The sequence below is a fragment of the Candoia aspera genome, chromosome 1 (assembly GCF_035149785.1).
Source record: "Candoia aspera isolate rCanAsp1 chromosome 1, rCanAsp1.hap2, whole genome shotgun sequence".
Classification (NCBI taxonomy): domain Eukaryota; kingdom Metazoa; phylum Chordata; class Lepidosauria; order Squamata; family Boidae; genus Candoia; species Candoia aspera.
In genome coordinates, this window is record NC_086153.1 from 319892478 (window position 1) to 319907802 (window position 15325).

The 15325-nt window shown below is 40.5% G+C and overlaps 2 protein-coding genes across 2 annotated transcripts in view; one reads left to right on the forward strand and one right to left on the reverse strand.

Annotated features, from left to right (window-relative positions):
• Positions 1-5: 5 nt before the first annotated feature.
• Positions 6-13848, forward strand: TRMT5 (tRNA methyltransferase 5). The gene is made up of 5 exons (XM_063290445.1): positions 6-154; positions 4267-4913; positions 9937-10064; positions 11839-12484; positions 13532-13848. Exons 1-5 carry the CDS (start codon positions 84-86, stop codon positions 13624-13626), a joined length of 1587 nt encoding a protein of 528 aa, XP_063146515.1. The 5' UTR covers positions 6-83; the 3' UTR covers positions 13627-13848.
• Positions 12285-15325, reverse strand: part of MNAT1 (MNAT1 component of CDK activating kinase) — a 151706-nt gene continuing 148665 nt past the window's right edge. The window contains exon 9 of the mRNA XM_063290453.1: positions 12285-12410. The gene's annotated coding sequence lies outside the window, so the exon portion shown is untranslated. The remainder of the gene's footprint in view (positions 12411-15325) is intronic.

Sequence of the window (15325 nt, forward strand, 5' to 3'; positions counted from 1 at the left end):
GCTCGGCCCTACCCAGAGGCAGTCTGAGGGCGGGAAGGCAGGGCCGAACCGCCCCCTTCCGTCCTTCGCCGCGGCGACGGGTGATGATGAGCCGGGAAGGGCGGGCTGCTCTGGGGAAAGGTCTGAGGGGGACGTCGCGGCAGGCCGGCATGAGGTGAGGCCGGGAGAAGCGGGAAGGGCCTCTTTCCCTGCCCTCGTTTTCATAGGGGGCACGAGAGAGGGGATTGGGGCTTCAAGGACTCCCCCGCGGGGAAGCCACGGCGCTCTCTCCTCTGCAGGCCGTCCCTTTCCCTCTTTGGAGAGTCGCTTTTCTTCTCGGTAAGGTAGATGCACGTTGCACGTGCTGCTCAAAGATACAGTCCCAAAGGATCAAACTTGGAGGGAGGATTGAAAGGCCCTTGAGACTAACCCCCTGCCCTTGGGGAAAATTAGTGGTTAGAATAGCGTTCTTCGGTCTGGATTATAAAACATAGAGAGGGCACCATAACTGTAGAAGGCTCTTTGGAAAAGCACCCCTCAGCAGGTAACCGTCTACCCTATGAAAAGCTTCAATAAAAGAGAAAACAACCTTCCACTGTAGATAAATAACAAGATTATCCTAATGTTCAGTAACATTGTTAGGCTTGTATGCCTCTTGGTGTTTCATTACAAAACCATGGTTTCTACCAACAATACAATAAACGAAAAACAAATTTTAAAGCGGTAACATGCTAAAATACATAATATTTGAATGATTAATAACATCCCTAATTTTCACTTATACTTTAAATAATATTTTCATTTGGTCTAAGATTAGAGAAGTGTGGGAAATGAGAGCTTTTCATAGCTATTAGTCTCAATAACACTAATTGAGCAGAACTTCCATCTTCTTAAGCAGTGTATGTTTGAGAGTAGCTAGGGTGGCAAACAGTTGGGAAGCTCAGTTTGTACTTCATAGAAGCTTTTGATTAGACACTGATTCAGGATTTGATGGCCTAAATGGATCTTTAGATAGATCTAGCAGGGCTCCTTTTTTGTTCCGTTTTTAGGTTTGTATTAATTTACACTGCAGAAAATCTTGAGATTCAAGATTGCTTGGAGATTTTATTTTCTGACCTGGGGAATTATAGCAGAATGGAAGAGTGTTAGGATTACATTCACCTGTAAAGTTGAGCTGTAATGTGGTTTGTTTGGTTTTGTTTAAGCAAACAAGTGCAGTCATTATAGTTCATTGCTTGATGCAATATGCAGACTGCTTTAATTGTGATTTTTTGTTCCACAAACCATGTTTCAGGAACTCTTTGTTTTGTGCAATGTGTGGGGCAGGCTAAACTCCCATCTGTTCCAAGATAAACTTGCAAGTTTTAGGTGATAGAAAGAATCTCTGCATATGTTTTGTGAGGTACTTGCCTATTACATTTCAGTGCTAAACTTACCTCACTATGCTATAAATACTTTTCAGGTGTCTAACAATTAAACTTAGGAGTGAAGAATTTTGAGATTCTAATTGACAATATTACTTAGAAAATAGAGGACTGATTGCCAGATAAACCAGTAAAGAATGCAACTGTAATTTCATATTCAATATAAAACAAGTTTTGGCTTAGCCTATTTATAGAAACTCTATGAGATAAAAATAAGAAGAGTAGTAAACAGGTAAACATGTACAAGGACATTTGTCTGATAGCCAAAAAAACCCAATACTTAATAGTGTAGTCTCAGTCTCATTTTCACTATTAGGAAAGCTAGTTGGCATTTGATAAAGTGGCATATTGCTCCAAATGCATTTGAGCAGGCCTTAATATTATCCATATCTTGATGGAGACTTTCTCCCATGCCATAAATCTTGAGGCCAGGTAACTTAAAATATAAAGTCAGTAGCACACGATATAAGAGTAAGGCAATAAAGACTGCACCACAAAATAAATCTTATACTTAATAATCGATTGCTCTAAGATCACTAATAGCAGATAACAAGTTCAGATTATTTGCAACTTGACAGTGGTTTTTTTAAGCCTCTGCTCATAACTAGCAAGTGCATCTTTTTCAGACAATAATTTTGTGTAAATCTTGAAAACTAATAAAATAAGGATTTTATCAAATGGGAAACACTAAGTAATATAGAGAGCTAGTTTGAAGTAGTAAAGGCACCAGGCTAGAACCTGGGAGACAGTGACTTCTACTTTTGCCTTAGGCAAAACTTTGTGCCAGCCATATTCTCTCAACCCTAGGAAGAAGGAAATAAAAGGATATAAGCAGGTTGGACTGGGAAGAACTGATTGGTATATTATACACTTTACTAAGATACAGTATAGTTTGTTTGATTTGCAGTTTAGCATGTTTTGAGAACACAAATAATTTAAATTGATATGTGACCATGAAAAATGTGGTTACTGAGTTATTCACTGCCTTTTTTATGCAAGACAACTAGACTATGCTAAGAACAAGATGGGAAATCTGCGACAGTCTGATTTGCTTCTGGTTCTCCATTTGCACATTTGTTATTTGATTATATGTATGTATATGTAAAAGGGACGCGGTGGCGCTGCGGGTTAAACCGCTGAGCTGTCGATCGGAAGGTCGGTGGTTCGAAACCGCGCGGCGGGGTGAGCTCCCGTTGTTAATCCCAGCTCCTGCTCACCTAGCAGTTCGAAAACATGCAAATGTGAGTAGATCAATAGGTACCGCTTCGGCGGGAAGGTAACGGCGTTCCGAGTCGTCATGCTGGCCACATGACCCGGAAGTGTCTATGACAACGCCGGCTCCAAGGCTTAGAAACGGAGATGAGCACCGCCCCCTAGAGTCGGATTCGACTGGACTTTACGTCAAGGGAAACCTTTACCTTTACTATGTATATGTAAATGTATACTGCTTGCACTGTTTGTGAAACCAATCTAGTCTGACATGTATACAGGTAATCCTCACTTAACAACCCTAATTGGGACCAGCAACTCCATCACTAAGTGACACAGTAATTAAGCAAACTGTCACATGACTGCTCCACTTAGCGACAGCCATTCTGGCAGTCCCATTGCTGTCATTGAGTGAATCACACACAGTTGTTGGGGGAGGATCCACCCACATCCAAGCCATTCTTGGAAAAAGGTAAGGGACTGCCTCTACTTCAACTCCCCCCATCCAATTATCTCCCCACTATCTCTGCCCTTTTGGCTGCCTGCTGTTGTGGTGCCCGCCGCACCATGCACCACTACTGTATCAGCCAGGGCCTTCTTTCACATCACCTTCTTTCATGCCGATGCAGCTGGGGCTTCTCTTGCGCCCCGCCCAGGGCCTCCAGGCACCAGCTAGGACCTGGCCAGGACGCAAACAGAGGCCCTGGCTGGCACATGAGAGAAGCCTTGGCTGCACTGGCACAAAAGGAGGAGGCATGAAAGAAGGCCCTGGCCAGTATAGCACTGCTGTGCGGTGCAGTTGGCGCAGTGGAGACAGGCAGGGCCAGGCAGTGGGGGCAGCTGGCAGCAGTCGGTAGGCAGGTGGCCAAAAGGCAGTCATAAATGTGGGTGGGCCCAAATTTTGTTCACATGACTGTGCTTCATAGGCCAGAACTTCAAGGACCAGTCATAAGTCCCATCATTCAGCACCATTGTAACTTTGAACAGTCACTGAATGGATGTTAAGCGAGGACTACCTGTATTTTAACTTAATAAGTCAATATGTGCAAGCATTTTGTCTGTGTAGAGCAGTTCTTCCCAAACTTACTTCATTACCCAAAACCACGTATCTAAAAGTCCTTTTTACCCAATGTAGGTAAAACACTTTAAGTCAATGTAATGGTTCATGTGTTGTTACTCAAAGAAAAACCACTTTTACCCAACTGTGGGTAATTTACCCAGGTGTGGGAAGCACTGGTGTAGAGAATGCTTTATCTTATCATTTTCTTGCCATGAAGTAAGTAAACCCAGAAGTCCTCCTTTAATTATTTTCCAGCTACAGAAATTATGGCTATGAGATCCAGAACAAGCCAAGATTTTAAAACATCCTTCAAACTTTGTTTAGAAGTTTGGCTTGTTCTGAACTTGGTAATCATGGTTTGCCACTGTGGATAAAAAGGGAAGCTATGGTTAGCAGGGAACTTTCAAGTTAAAATGCAGTCAGTATGATTTGTAGACCATTCTTCTATGAAATTGTTGTTATTACGTCAAATCTTGCATAACCCAAAGTTTGGTTTGGATTTTCTCGTAGAAATAGTTTATGGGCACAATTTAGAAATGCAAACTTGTAGCTTTTGTCTGAATAATATTTAAAAATGAATACTTTTTCTTTTAGATTTTTAGGGCAATTAAAAAACTTATTCTCTAGCCTCCTGAAAGTGAAGTATTTTGGATCAGATACATTAGTTGCAACACCGTGGATGCTTTGGAACCAATCTCTTAATCGATTGCCTGAACATCTTCCAGGAATTCAGAGACAAAGTTTCTTGACCATGCTGGAGATGCCTGATAAGAAACCTGACCTTGATGGGTTCTTGCCTCATCCTAGAGTACGTGGAATGACCACCCTTGACAAAGCTGCTTTCAAAAATGATGTTGTCATCCCAGCTCTTATGATTAACAAAGACATTACAAACAATCTGCTGAAGTCTCTTAAAGGAGTGCTACTCCAGCGACCAGGCCTCAAGAGAGTCGTTGAAAACCCTGATGATGAAAACAGAAAGTACATTTTGTTAGACCCACATAAAATATCTGCTGACGGTTCTCTGGGTGAATCTGAGCAACAGATCTTAAAGAGCTTCAATGTTAACCCTGAAATAGTCAAGTATAACATGGAACTTACTTACGATAATTTCAAGACAGAAGAAATTCTGAAAGCAGTGCTTCCTGAAGGCCAGGAAATCACCACAGCATTTAGCAGAATTGGCCATATTGCTCACTTGAATCTGAGAAGCCATCAACTGCCTTATAAACATTTAATTGGTAGGTTATGGTCAGGTATTACCACATAATACTGTGCGTGGAAAAACTGTGGAAATATTTTTAATGGTTTCTAAAGAGATGATCGGGCTATTTCAAAAAACAGATGTGAAAAGGAGATGATTGGGCTATTTTAAAAATAGATGTGAAAACTCATTTGAGCTTTTCAGTGCCTAAAATGAATAAGGTGAGTTGTTTTGAATAGTTTAGCAGAAATAAATATTTTGTAAAGGATATTGAACTATAAGCTAGTGCATAGGTTATCACAGTGTGTGATATAGAATTTACTTTAAGCAAAGTCAGTTTTTAAATTAAAAAGAGAGAGAGAGGAGGGTACTTTGTACCAGTTCAGACTGTCAATCTAGCCTCAGCAGCAGCTTTCTAAAATTGGAGGCAGTGGTCTTTCCCGTCAGCTGCTAACTAATCCTTTTAAATAAAGATGCTGGGGAAATCGAAATTTGTGACCTTCTGCTTGAAGAGCATGAGCCCAACTGCTGAGCTGTTGTCTTCTTGCTCTTGCGTGCATATTCAGGGAAGCAAATAGAATGCAATAGAACCTGGGACAGTAAATGGAATGTTCAATTTCCCTGAGTTTAGATAGGAAGACACAGAACTGCATCTTTTGCTTGACTTTTGGCTGTGGTTGAAAACAACAATGCATCTTTTTTTCTTTCTGCAATCTTAGGCATGATCGATTTGGTTAAAATATTTCCATCTATTTGATCAGTTTAAAAGCACTGAAAGCAACCGTATTTCAGCATTGTCATGTGGTTCAGTCCCCTATTTCTCGGCAGCCAGTGAAGGGGTGAGGGAGTGAGGAAGTGGAGTGGAGGGAGTGGAAAATAACATAGCATGATGGTTTCATGGCACAGGTAAGCTCAGGACGATGATTCCAGCAGCATCCACAGTGTGCCAAGCATAATGTCTTATCCCCTCCCCATCCCTTCAGAATGTGGCAGATAACCTGAGAGATAGACCTCTGTTCAATGTGAAAAAAAGAGGTATTGTGTTATATTTATTTATCAAAGTTAGAGAACCACTCAGTTCCATAAAGATTCTGGGTGGCATGCAACATTAAAAGTGGCAAGAACTGGGCTTCTAGTGGGAATGGCGGACTGAACGGCGGTACCTGCAGGTTCAGCAGGTGGAGCTGACAACGCAGTAACTTTTTTCAGGCTCAGGCAGGTTTTCCTGAAGCCCAGAAACGTTCTGCAGATAAAGGAGAATACCTGGAATCTTCCCATCTGTCCTCTGGACAGCTGCTTGCAGCCAGAAGACTGCAAACAGCATTCTGCGTTCGACTGGTAACAGCCAGCTGGGAGGCGGGGGTTTCATCACTTTCCAAGCCGCGCTGTAGCCTTAAAGGGACAGTAAGACTGGCCACCCCATTTCTAAATCACCAATTTGTATTTTTTTTTGAAGTATATGTACCCGAAGAGAGGCTTTCTACAATGAGGAGAAGCTGGTTCTCTTGGTGCTTAACATTATTTTGGGGATTATTTAAAAAAAAATGTTTTTAAGTTTTGGATTTTGTTTTCCTTCCAAATATAAAGGAGGACTGAGATTAAACAATTGTCTTCCTGTTACTATTTTTGTATTAAATACAAAAGATATTAGCATTTTCCTACATGTTGAATCGGCTGATTTGAACCTTCAGCTTTCTGTTTTCACTTTCCCTTGAGAACTGTCTGCTATCTCACTTTCACTTTATGTGAACACACTTCGGAACTCTTCCATATCTTCAGCTTTCGCGGGTTAAGCTCCTAGGGGGCACTATAATCTACTGCGTGAGACATGAGGATTTCAAACAGATTCTTTCTGACTTTCCCCAAGATTTTGAACAGATTTCTTCTGACTTCTGTCAAGCTTTTATGCAAGATGTCCAGGACATTGTGGAAAATATGAGATCTAAAATGTACCATCAGGTTGGGGATGTGGTGGATGAAATTGAGGAATTTAAGAGCGATAGAAAGGTCTTTTTTAAGAGTGAGATTGGGATTTTTACCAATTGAAGAGAATATTTGTAGCTTAGGGTTGAACTGTAAAGTCCTTGGTGCTCTCTGAGCCTTGTTTCCTTGCAGACATTTCATTGCCAGACTAGGCAACATCTTCACTGTGAAAAGGGAGTGGGCCTTGCTCTCTGTTTATATACTGTGGTTTGTCCTGCTTGTGTTGGTGGAGGTGTTGTTCTTTCCTTGGGAGTTCCTTGATTGGGCTGTTGTTTGCTGTTTGGTTGGTTGATTGAGTTGATAGTTCCTTGATTAGAGCATATTGTGCTGCTTGATTGTTCCTCTGGTGTTAATCCTGGTGTTAATCTTTGCATATCTGGGTGTTGATTGCTGGCGAGGAGGTGTTCTGATCTTTTGGCTTTTCTGTTGTCTCTTTTGAATGGTATGTAAACGTTGTCTACCTCTATGCGTCTGTTGGTGGCTGCTTTGTCTGAGTGCCAGGCTTCCAGGAATTCTCTTTGGATTTGGCTTGGTTTAGGATGCTCACAGTTTCCCAGTTGAAACTATGGTTGAGTCTGTCCATGTATTGTGAGATTAAGGAGTTCTCATCATGTCTTCTGACTGCTAGTTGGTGTTCATGGATGCACTCTGCTAGTCTTCTACCTGTATGTCCTACATAGTGGCTGCTACAAGTCTTTACGCTGTTATGTTGTAGATAACTCCTGTTTTTTCTTCTTGGGCTACTGGGTCTTTTGGGTTACTTAAGATGTTTTGAAGACTTTGGTTGGTTTGTGTGCTACAGTGACGCCGTGTGGTTATAACAGTCTGTTGGTAGTTTCTGAGATGTTTCTGATGTATGGCAGTGTTACCCTTTTCATAGCTTGTTTTGGCTGTGCTATAGTGGGTTGGGTGGTGAGGCACTTTTTGATGAAGTTGAGAGGGTATCCATTTTGCTGGAAGATACTGTACAGATGATCTGTTTCCTTTTTCTGGTGTTCTGGGTTGCTGCAGTGCATTAGTGCTCATCTGAATAATGTTCTTACACAGCTCCTCTTGTGGGAGGTTGGGTTGTTACTTTGGTAATGGAGCACTTGTTTAGTGTGGGTAGATTTCTGGTAGACTTGTGTTTCTAGCTTGCCATCATTTCCTCTACTGATGAGGATGTCCAAGAAGGGTAGTGTGTTGTTTTCTTCTTCCCACTGGGATTTTTATCGAGACTCTGGATGAAGATTGGATAGTGGAGTTGGAGAAATCTAAGGGAGAGAGTGATCTGCAGGCCATAAGTAAAATCGATCTCCTGGTGGAATGCCATGAAAAGAACCTGGAATCTTTGAGGGGGGCAGTTGGGCTTTGATTCTTTCAAAAGGAAAGCTCTGTGCACATTGTGGGGATATGTAACTCCCCTGGTTTATTTTGAAGTGGGATAAGGGTTGAAGAATGTTCATCTGGTTTGCTTTAAGGATCTGATTGATGCTATTTGCTTTTAAAGATATGGAATTACTGTTTTGAATTGTCTTAGTTTTTTGGGTTTATTAAGATTGGGATTATTAAAATTGTATTATTAAGTATAATAGCAGACAACTTACATGCTTTTTAGTTTGATTTTCATTATAGTAGACAGAAATGTATGGAATAGCGGTAGGAAGGGAATAATATGTGTTATCTTTTGGAGGGGAGAAAGATCTTTAGGTTTATATGAACTTTTTTTTCTTTATTTTAATAGAAGGGGGAGGAGTAACTGTACTTAGTGATTTTTATTATGTGTTAAAGTGGAATGATTTATAGAAATAATGTGTTTTGGTTTAATATAGAGTAAGAGATTGATTATGGAAATTTTTGTATATCCTTGCTGTTAAAGGTTGGAAGCCACATCTTTTTGTAAATTTGAAAAATTTTCTCTTGTGTTTCCACACCTTTTTGTTTTTCTTTCATTGTAGTTTTTTGTTTTTCTGTAGTTTTTATTCTTCTCTTGAAACTTAATAAAATTTACTATAAGAAAAAGCGGCAAGAACCAAGATAAAAGATAAAGAATTATGCATGTCCAGAGGAAAAACATTCAAATTAATATGTAAAATCCATGTAATTAACATGTAAAATCCAAAAAAAGGCTCACCATGTAGCCTGGGGAAAAGCTGGGATTTCAAAGACTTTTAGATTGTTGGCTCTGCTCTCAATGTTTTTACATCCTAATTCTTGTTAATGTCCAAAATTGTCACTTGGCAAAATGCCAGCTTCCTTTTTTCAACAGTCCCAGTGGCTGTAATACTGGCAGTAATCACAGGTCTCTGCTCAATGTCTCTCCATTTTTCCTTTTGATCATTCCAGTCTCACTGTTGTTGACTGGTGTTTCCTATACTGGGTCAAGAGGAGTTTGGCAGTTCTTTCTATACCACAGACTGAAAGGACAGAAGAGTAGGTCCTATAGGGGAAAGTCCCTTTAAATAAGTTTTCTGTGGAGCTTTACATAGTAATGCATTTGGATAATATAAATTCTTGGTTTTGAAGTACCTTAATTAATTCAAAGTATTTAAGAGGGTTTTGCTTTTATAAAAATTAAGAAACCTAGGTTCCCATCTTCTCTAGCCATTTCTCTTTTTCCTTTTTTGCTGCTTTTTTAAGATTGCTTCTTCCTATCTAATATCTCTTTAAGATGAAGGAAGATTACATGGAAAGGTAATCTAATTGGACAGAGGGCTGCACTGTGTCCTCCTGTCAGACTTAAGGCACCATTTTGCCCCTGAACCCCTCAAAAAACTTCCCAAAATGAGAAAAAAATTATTTTAAATCGTAGATTTTTCTGTTCAGGGAGGAATATGATGTTAAAAGGTTGCAGAAGCAAGCATTATGGCAGCTTCATAGGAAGTAGTTTTAAGGAGCTTCCCTTAGAGCTAAAGAGAGATGGTTGGGCCACATCCTTGGCAAGGATAATATAGTGGTGGATAACATTATCTTCCTTTGTTAAGAAATAAAGCACTCATTTCATGGAAGAGGTTTTCTATTCTTTGCTTACCACTTTTATCTGAGTTATTAAATGGTCTGGGTTTTTTTTTATTTTTGCATATTTGACTGTCTTTCAGGACAAGTTATCATTGACAAAAATCAAGGAATAACCTGTGCTGTAAACAAAATCAATATGATAGATAGCAAGTATCGAAACTTTGAAATGGAGCTACTAGCTGGAGATGGGACCAACATGATAACGAAGGTATTGAGACTTTCAATTGTATTTTATTCTAGCAAAAAGACAATGCTCTTAACATGGAGATGCAAGCAGAGCAAGAAATAGACATCATTGTGATTGCTTGTTTGCTTCTATGGATTTTGCAATCTGTGTGTGTTTTCAGGTATCCTCATCTAGGCTGAATGAAATCCCAGCTCTGATCATAAGATTCTGAGAAAAGGAATATAGTTTAGCAATGGCTGAAGTTATATAGTGTGCATGCACACACACACATAGAGAGATAATGAATTCTTGCAGAAACATTTGTTTTAGACCTAGTTTAGTTTAATAGTTTAGGAACTATTTTTTCCTTTTTCAAAATCAAATTGCTTTTTAATTTAGTATTTGTTCACTTGGTTTGAATACTGTAAAGCATATGAGAAAAGTGGATTTATTTATTTACTTATCTTATTCATCATGTTTATATAGCTGCCCATCTCACAATCAATGCTCCAACAAGATTTCGGACTCATGTACACAAGGCTGATCTTGTATATAGGGGCTGATTTCTGAAAAAGCATATGTTCTGTATTGTGTATTATCATCACGTATCTTAGATTTTGCCTCCAGAATATACTATGGTAATTTCCAATTCCCTGATGGGGATGGTTAATGCAAAATTAGCATGATCAGTATATATAGTTGATGCTCATAGAGGATAACATGCATAAATGTATGTTATCCTTAAAAATAAGAATTTGCGTAATATATACAGTATATTACTGAAGAAGCTGTAAACTAAACTGTAATTCTTAATTTTCAGATGCATAACTTAGTGACTGACTTATTTTATCTGTATTTGTTCTTCCTTTTAAGTAAGGCAGAGTTTTAAAAAGCCATCTTGAATCTTTGAGTGGGAAAGTCATGATGCTTTAGAGCAGCAGTTCCCAACCTTTTTGGCACCAGGGACTGGTTTCGTGGAAGACAATTTTTCCATGGACCGGGGGAGGGGGGGATGTTTTCAGGATGATTCAAACGCTTCCTCTTCTTCCCAACCTTTTATTCGTTTTTCTTCATGCCGTTTGGAGATAGCAGCCAATGGGCTTACTTTCTCTGACAGGAGGCGGAGCTCAGGCGGTAAAGCCAGTGATGGGGAGCGGCTGTAAATACTCAGGCTTTAAATTCGCTCGCTTGCCCACCACTCACCTCCTGCTGTGCGGCCTGGTTCCTAACAGGCCACGGACCGGTACCCGTCTGCGGCCTGGGGTTGGGGACCCCTGCTTTAGAGTGTAAAGTTGCTTCGTTCAAATTGGGCTGATGAAAACCATGTCTCAGATTGATATTAAATGTCAGTGTTATGAACCTTACTTGTAGCGATGTAGTTCTAAATATCTGTCCCTTCTGACACCATAAATGCTTCTGGTTGATACAGAGCTATGGGGTTGTGTGTTACGTCTCTATCTTTTAATTAGCATGACTTTTATATAGACATGATAGCAGATTTATTTATTTATTCATTTGATATATACACTGTTTTTCCTCTAGAACTTAAAGTTAATTATATAACACCCCCTATGTTAGGATAGCTGAAACATAATGTTTCAACATAAAGTCATCCAGTGAACTTCCATATTTGAGGATGAATCTGAATTTGGGTCTTATTCCTAACCTGATCCTTTGCAAGCACATGGTTCTCTATTCTTCCATAGCCAGCAAAGGAGAACTCCCAATTTTTGGTATAAAATGTAACTTTTCATTGCATTTCATGTTTGTGACCTTTGACAGTTAACAATCAGCCTATTAACTTGAAATCTTCTAGGTTAAGGAAAACTATATCTCGTATGAATTTGATTTTTCCAAAGTCTATTGGAATCCTCGCCTCTCTACAGAACATTTGCGGATTGTCAACCTTTTAAAGCCAGGAGACCTTCTCTTTGATGTCTTCGCAGGGGTGGGGCCTTTTGCAATCCCTGCAGCAAAGAAGAACTGTGTGGTGTTTGCAAACGACCTCAACCCTGAGTCATGCAAGTGGCTCCAGCACAACTGTAAATTAAATAAAGTGGACAGAAAAGTCAAAGTCTTCAACATGGATGGTAGGAGTTTCTTGAAAGGGCCAGTGAAGGAAGAACTGGACAAGCATCTCTCTTCCAAGGAATGGAAGAATTCCTTGCATATCATCATGAACTTGCCAGCCATGGCAGTTGAGTTCCTGGATGTCTTCAGGCATCTCTTGAATGGAGAGCCAGTCAGTGCTGAACTTCCTACAGTGCACTGCCACTGTTTTTCCAAGCATGAGAACCCCATGCAAGATGTTCAAGAAAGAGCTGAAGCTTTACTGGGAACTTCCTTAGATGGTCTCTGTTCTGTTAAATGGGTGAGAAATGTGGCACCCTATAAAGAAATGATGTGCATTAGTTTTCAACTCCCAGCCAAGGTGTTATACAAGCCACTGTCTTCTCTGGCAGGTAAATTCAGCAGTGGAAAATACAGGAATTCTTTGAGGATATATAAGAAAATCACAACCAATCATAGATTCTGAATACATGTATATGTAGTTAACTATATATATGTTTCATTTTTCATATGTCCTCTATACTGTTTTCATACTTTTCCTTAGAAGAAATCAATAAAATGTGATGTGGGTGCTTGGAGGCTTCATAAAATTCTGCTACCTCCTGTTCAGGGTTTTTCTTGGGTTGAGATCTAAAGAGCATTATGGGTCTCTTGCCTCAAATTGGCCTGATACACATACCACACTAACCCATAATCTAGTTTGTCAGCTTTGGTTTTGTGTGATGTATAAAACCACTGTAAATTGTTAACATGCTTTAGCTCTGAGTGACAAGGGACCAGGCCAAATCATGTTTTAGTGAAATGGGCAGTTATTGACTGGCATTGTAAATGATTCCTGGATGTCAGGACTGGTCTTTCAGAAGATACATAGGGGGCTGGGGGTACCAAAAAACTTAGTGCCTGTGTAGCCCTCTCCATTCTTTCTGAAGCTCCCTTTCTTATAATTCACTTGTTTTCTCCATACCTACTTTATGTGATATTTACTGTATATTGCTAACTCTTGTGCATTATGAGTTTGAATGTAAGATTTTGATTTTGTTCTCCAATTCCAGCTTCAGATTTTCTTCTATAGCTCTTCTTTTTTCAGCCACTTCCTCTAATGCTATACCGCTTCTGGGCAACTCATTGCTGTCTGCCTCAGCTTTCTGCCTCTCATCACCTATGCTGGTCTATGACTGTAAAAAAGATTTGATTTGCCTTTCATCATGTGCATTCCCTGTCACACATGAAACCAAACTGCTTTGACTATCACAACAAACTAATATCTATATGTGGGCTTTGATGCTATGAAAATCATCTAGCCAAAGACACACGATTAATGGTGCTTAGAGATTGACTGAGAAACATAAGCTGCTATGATGGATGGATGGATGGATGGATGGATGGATGGATGGATGCCATTCAGATCTAATTATATTATCTTAAACTTGTTGGTGCAGATGATCCACAGGAACCTGCATCTAAACGCCTGCGCCCAAGTGAAAATTACACCGAAGAAAATAATCAAACCATCAAGGAGATAGGTGGATCATGACTGAACAGAATTTTAATTCCATTTTTCAAGGTGAGCAAAGTACATTGGATTTGCTCTCTGTGTAAGTGCAGTTATCTAATCTGTCTGAAAGTTGGTAATTGCAGCAACCACGCTCATGAGCTGATTGTATACTGATATGTTTTAATTCTTTTAAATTCTATGATAAATGATTCGGGTCTATTCTCTTATTCAAAGAACATTAAATTTTTTATTTTCCCATAATTTGTAGTACTTTCTGTTCAAGCTTGTGTCCAGTTGTTCATTCACCAATGAGAAATTACCATAAAATTAAAGAAACAAGATGAAATATCTCTCCTCTGTAGTCTTGAAGTACCCATACACAGGGCATTGGAAGTAATTACTTCTATGAGGTCTCTGTCCAATCACAGATCCTGAGCAGCTCCTTAGTTTACTGAGGAGCTAAGGGAGATGAAGTATAAAGGTGTCTAAAACAACAGCAGTGAAAGACCAAATGTGGACATGACTGTTAAAAGCTCATTTTTGTGTCTACACAGTGGTATGGTGGTGAAGCATCAGTTCCTTTCTGCACATACTGCATTTTCAGACTTCCACACAGCAGCCTTATTCAGAATTACCCAAATCCTATTAGGGAAAGATTGGAGGGACAAGCTAACTAGGCTCACCAGATGATTTTATTATTTTATTATTTTATTTTATTATTTATTTATTTATTTAATTTATTTAATTTATATCACCGCCCATCTCCCTCGATGGGGGACTCTGGGCGGTTTACAATAAAATAACACTAAAAACATAACCACCTAAAATTAGCATTAAAATATACATAAAAGCAAATGTGAGATCCAAGTGGAGATGTAACACAATCAGTAAAAGGTGCTATGGCGCCAGCCATCCCCAGGTGGAGCTATCTCTCTCCCACTCCCAAGCAAGGCGGCAGAACCGGGTCTTCAGTTTCTTCCGGAAGTCCGAGAGCGAGGAAACCTGTCTCAACTCCGGGGGCAAGATGTTCCAAAGGGCGGGTGCCACTGCAGAGAAGGCTTGCCTCCTGGACCCCACTAGATTAAATTCCTTTACTGATGGGGTCCGTAGCATGCCCTCCCTGCCTGACCAGGTGGGACGGGTCGATGTTACGGGGACGAGACAGTCCCTCGGGTACCCTGGTCCCATGCCATGTAGGGCTTTAAAGGTGATAACCAACATCTTGAATTGGACCCGGAAGCAAACTGGTACCCAATGCAGCTCGCATAACAGTGGTGTCACATGGGCTGATTTTGCAGCCCCAATAACTGTCCGCGCAGCTGCATTCTGGACCAGCTGAAGCTTCCGAATACTTTTCAAGGGTAGCCCCATGTAGAGCGCATTGCAGTAGTCTACATGGGAGATGACAAGGGCATGAGTGACTGTTCGGAAGGCATCTCGGTCCAGGAATGGGTGTAGCTGGCACACCACCCGGAGATGTGCAAAGGCCCTCCTGGCTGCGACTGCCACCTGCTCTTTGAGCGGGAGTTGCGAGTTCAGGAGGACCCCCAGGTTCCGCGCTGGCTCCGAATGGGGAAGTACCACCCCATCCAGAACCAAAGAAGACAACTTCTTGGAACCCGAGGGGCCATAAATCCACAGCCACTCTGTCTTACCAGGGTTCAGTTGAGGCCTGTTGTTCCCCATCCAGGCCCCCACAGCTCCCAGGCACCTGGAAAGAGTGGAGACCGCATCACTT